The 4218-nt window shown below is 36.5% G+C and overlaps 1 protein-coding gene across 1 annotated transcript; it reads right to left on the bottom strand.

Moving 5' to 3' along the window:
* Nucleotides 1-837: 837 nt before the first annotated feature.
* On the bottom strand, nucleotides 838-3790 carry LOC128212284 (acanthoscurrin-2-like). Its single transcript, XM_052917661.1, has 2 exons — nucleotides 3704-3790; nucleotides 838-1888 (listed from the first exon to the last, which is right to left on the bottom strand). The coding sequence occupies exon 2, from the start codon at nucleotides 1881-1883 to the stop codon at nucleotides 1188-1190; it is 696 nt and encodes a 231-aa protein (XP_052773621.1). The 5' UTR covers nucleotides 1884-1888; nucleotides 3704-3790; the 3' UTR covers nucleotides 838-1187.
* Between the last annotated feature and the right edge of the window lie 428 nt (nucleotides 3791-4218).

Genomic DNA, 4218 nt, shown 5'->3' with positions numbered 1-4218 from the left:
CATACCAATAATCGTCCTTTTCCTACTACTGACCATCATCAGTTTTATTATCATCCTCACGATGACGAATCTTATTATCTTATCACAACATTTGCTATGATGTTGATTGTGATGATGTCCAATGCAATAATGACCGTTAGGATGACGACCATCATTATCATCGTAAGCAAAATCTACATTTTCATCAAAACATCTTCTTTAATAATGTCATCTTTATCATCATATAAAATCGAATGAAGACCTTGATGGTAATGCTGGTAAGAGTAACGTTGCGGATAATTGTTGTTGCAGTGTAAGATTTGCAATATAGTTCACCGAATGAGCACCAAAAGCTAGTGTCATTTCATTTTGATGATCTTACGGAAAATATATTGCAATCATCCACTGAAGTAAACATGTTTCCATTTATTATATGCATAAAATGCGCACCAATTTGTATGTGAGCGTAACGTCATTTCAGATTTGACGTCGTCGAAATGATGTTCCAGGCCTGTGCGCGCTTACCTTTGATTTGGAAATGAATGTAGGTCTATATAACAGTGAAACTAACTCGTCATACTATTCTTTAACTCGTTGAAACAGTGACACATGATGTTTATTTCAATCTCATTAGATACACAGAATGAGTACATTTAGATCATGATGGTGATGCAGGACGATCGACCATATTGATTCATTTAACATTTTTTGATGTTCTGTAGGACAGTGACTCTTTGCGATTCCTTCATCAACGCAGTTCCCAAATGTGGAAGGACCTCTATATTGTCTTGCACTGCAGTTTGATGTTTTAGGCAATGCTGTTTACTGTTACCCACCCACAAATAAACTACAAGACGATTCATAGTGTATATTAAATTTATTTAAAAAAAAATTACGAGCAAGCATTTTTTATCAGAAATGATGAAAGAAAATTACCCAAATTACAAAAATATAGCGGACATTCATAAACAATAAAACGTTAAGTTTAAGTTCTTTGTTTTATGTAACTCACATATGTTAACATATTTTATTACATATTCTAAGATCTATAAGCAGAAAGGATCAATGAATTTATCTGAAACAATTATCGTCATCAATCAAATACACGCTCCAGATATGTTTTCGAAACAATGTTGATAATGACGACCGTAACAAACACCATATCCGGCCGAACCGGTCCAAGATCAGCTCATGTATCCTCCGCCATGTCAAAAGTGACCGTGTCCACCGTGTTTACCGTATCCACCTCCACCGTATCCACCGCCACCGTATCCTCCAATGCCACCGTATCCACCACCACCGTATCCACCGCCACCGTATCCTCCAATGCCACCGTATCCACCGCCACCGTAACCTCCAATGCCACCGTATCCACCGCCACCGTATCCTCCAATGCCACCGTATCCACCGCCACCGTAACCTCCAATGCCACCGTATCCACCGCCTCCATATCCTCCTCCGATTCCACCGCCACCGTATCCACCGCCACCGTATCCACCGCCACCGTATCCACCGCCACCGTACCCAGCATGAAGGCCACCGTATCCACCTCCACCGTATCCACCTCCACCGTATCCACCGCCACCGTATCCTCCAATGCCACCGTATCCACCGCCTCCGTAACCTCCAATGCCACCGTATCCACCACCTCCATATCCTCCTCCGATTCCACCGCCACCGTATCCACCGCCACCAATTCCACCGCCACCGTATCCACCGCCACCAATTCCACCGCCACCGTATCCACCGCCACCGTATCCTCCACCTAGTCCACCGCCACCGTATCCACCGCCACCGTACCCACCGCTTCCGTATCCACCACTATAGTAACCGCCACGTACATGACCGTAGGATACAGAGAGTGAAAGTGCAAGGCAGATTCCAAAAAAGAAAAGGACCTTCATTGTTCCTGAAAAGTGAGTTTTAATGCGTAAATAATTACAATCAGGATATTTCATGGAGAAATAACTGTAATAACTTCACCATGTGCGGCTGTAAAATTTGTTGTTGCTTTTTATTACGGGCACAAGGAAGCGCTATGGCTAACATTTACAAATTTAACGAACTACGAAGGGTCATGTTAAACCCTTCAGATATTACATTTCCGGATTAAAGTGACTTGTTCACGTTTTACGTAAACACACATCGAATAAATTATTTAGTGTAAAATGTAAACATGGTTCATGTTTAAATGATATAGCACCGTAAACAGTTCAAACAAGAGCTCAACTGTGAAGAATAATTTAGAAATGTGTCAGAAAAATTACTGTTTTCCTAGAACTCGTTGGAACTATTGAAAAATAATAATTAACGTTTAGATTTACAATATTCTGTTCGAATGAGTGGTTGTAAAAAAACCCGTAAAATATCGTAATCAAACAAAGTTTAAACTTATTGTTGCCATCATTAAGTGTTACCATAATCATGCATTGAGTCTTATATCGAAACAAATGAAGTTCTTTATGTATGGATAGCATTTTTGTGGCATTAAGATATGATCGACTAAAGGGCCATCATTCATAAAATATCTTTAGTCATTTCTAATCTCAAGTTAATTTCATAAGTTATGTATCTCACTGATCATATGGTATAATGACTAACTATTATCTAATATACATTATATTCATTATTCTTATGTAATATACATGCTTTAAAAACTAACAAGCTGATAGTCCTTTAATTTGACTATGAACATGTTAAGAAATTGTCTTCAGTTAAGAAATGACTTATTATGACTGCGGGGTCTTTGTTCCGGTTCACTGTAAAGTACTGTCCGCGATGGTGCTACCGCACATGCACAGCTATTTCGAGTTAAGATAGAAGAACCATTAATGCAAAATACTACATAATTCGATATTGTTTTGAGTTCAAAGTTATTTTTGTATTCGGTACAAGTACAATAATGAACAAGAAATAAGAAAACAAGTTCAGCAAACTTATATAAGTTCCTCTCCTCTTTATTATCCTATATTAACACTGCTACCGGAAAGAAACATTTATTTTATATAAAACCCATGGGTGATTTGTTGATTTAGGTGCAATCTTATAATATAGTATAAAAATATGCAAAGTGGAGCGTGATGACGTCATTTAATAAAATATTTCGTAAAATCTTTAATCTTGGAAAAATAAGTTCAACCTAAAACCGGTATTGGTGATAAATTCCATTATGTTCTAGTATGTAGCTTTTTTTACAGAATACAGAAAAAAATATCTTTAGAGAAAAGTATCATACCAACATCCTAATGTTTTGATATTTAAAGAAAGCATGAAAATCAATCCCAATGATAATACAAAATTGTTTTGTTAATAAATTTAGTCTAAGAATGTTACACTATATTCCCCTCTACAAATAGATGTACATTTGTTTTAGCTTATATATTAATTTTCAATAGCCTAAAACGTATTTATAGTTAGAAAATATAAATAAATATCTGTATTATGTCCTATTTGCTTGTAATGTTTCAATTAGTTGTATCGTATTTTTTCATGCAATTTTGTCCTGTATCTATGACATGAGTGTTGTTTAATTAACTTGAAAACTGCAAACTTTACAACATACCACCTGATGAAATTTATCTTTACACCTTCAAAATGCACATAATTACACCATCATATTTGCAATTCAAATAAGTCTGAGAAAACTTTGAAAATGAAATAATTTGACAACATTACAATTAACATCAACACTACCGAACCGTTAATCAGTAAACGAAACACTTACTAGTTTGCAGGTATCACCGTAGTACCAGGAGACACTGTGATGTTTGCAATTTGAGTAGAGGACTTATATAATGCCGTGGACCTTTAATGGACTCGGTAGGAACGATTGTCCTCTATGAACGTAGACGCATCGTAATCAATCACCAGTTGTTTGTTTTAATAGGCCCTCATCCATCAATCGTTAATTTGTAGAAATACCGTGTTTTTTCTTTTGACTTAGCTCTTTAATTGAGGGTTAACTCCAATCTGAAAATGAACATATAGAAATGTAAATATTAGAATAATTAATAAATTCGAAGCGTTGTGGTTGGGTGATGAAGGGGTCTCAACAACAAAACAATAGCATTTTATTGGTCAAAATGTCTTTAGTAAGAGTGAGCGGATACAGAACAAGACACCACCAGAATACCTATCTTTCCAAACACCCAAGAAAAGAATGCATTTTGACCCGGAAAAGGTTTCAGACTGGGTCGTGTGTGTCCCTTTAATCGAAATATCGACTATATCTAATAGCAT

This window comes from Mya arenaria, chromosome 12 (genome assembly GCF_026914265.1).
Source record: "Mya arenaria isolate MELC-2E11 chromosome 12, ASM2691426v1".
NCBI lineage: Eukaryota > Metazoa > Mollusca > Bivalvia > Myida > Myidae > Mya > Mya arenaria.
The sequence above is the reverse complement of the archived record's forward strand: the minus strand, read 5'-3'. Positions and strand labels throughout refer to the sequence as shown.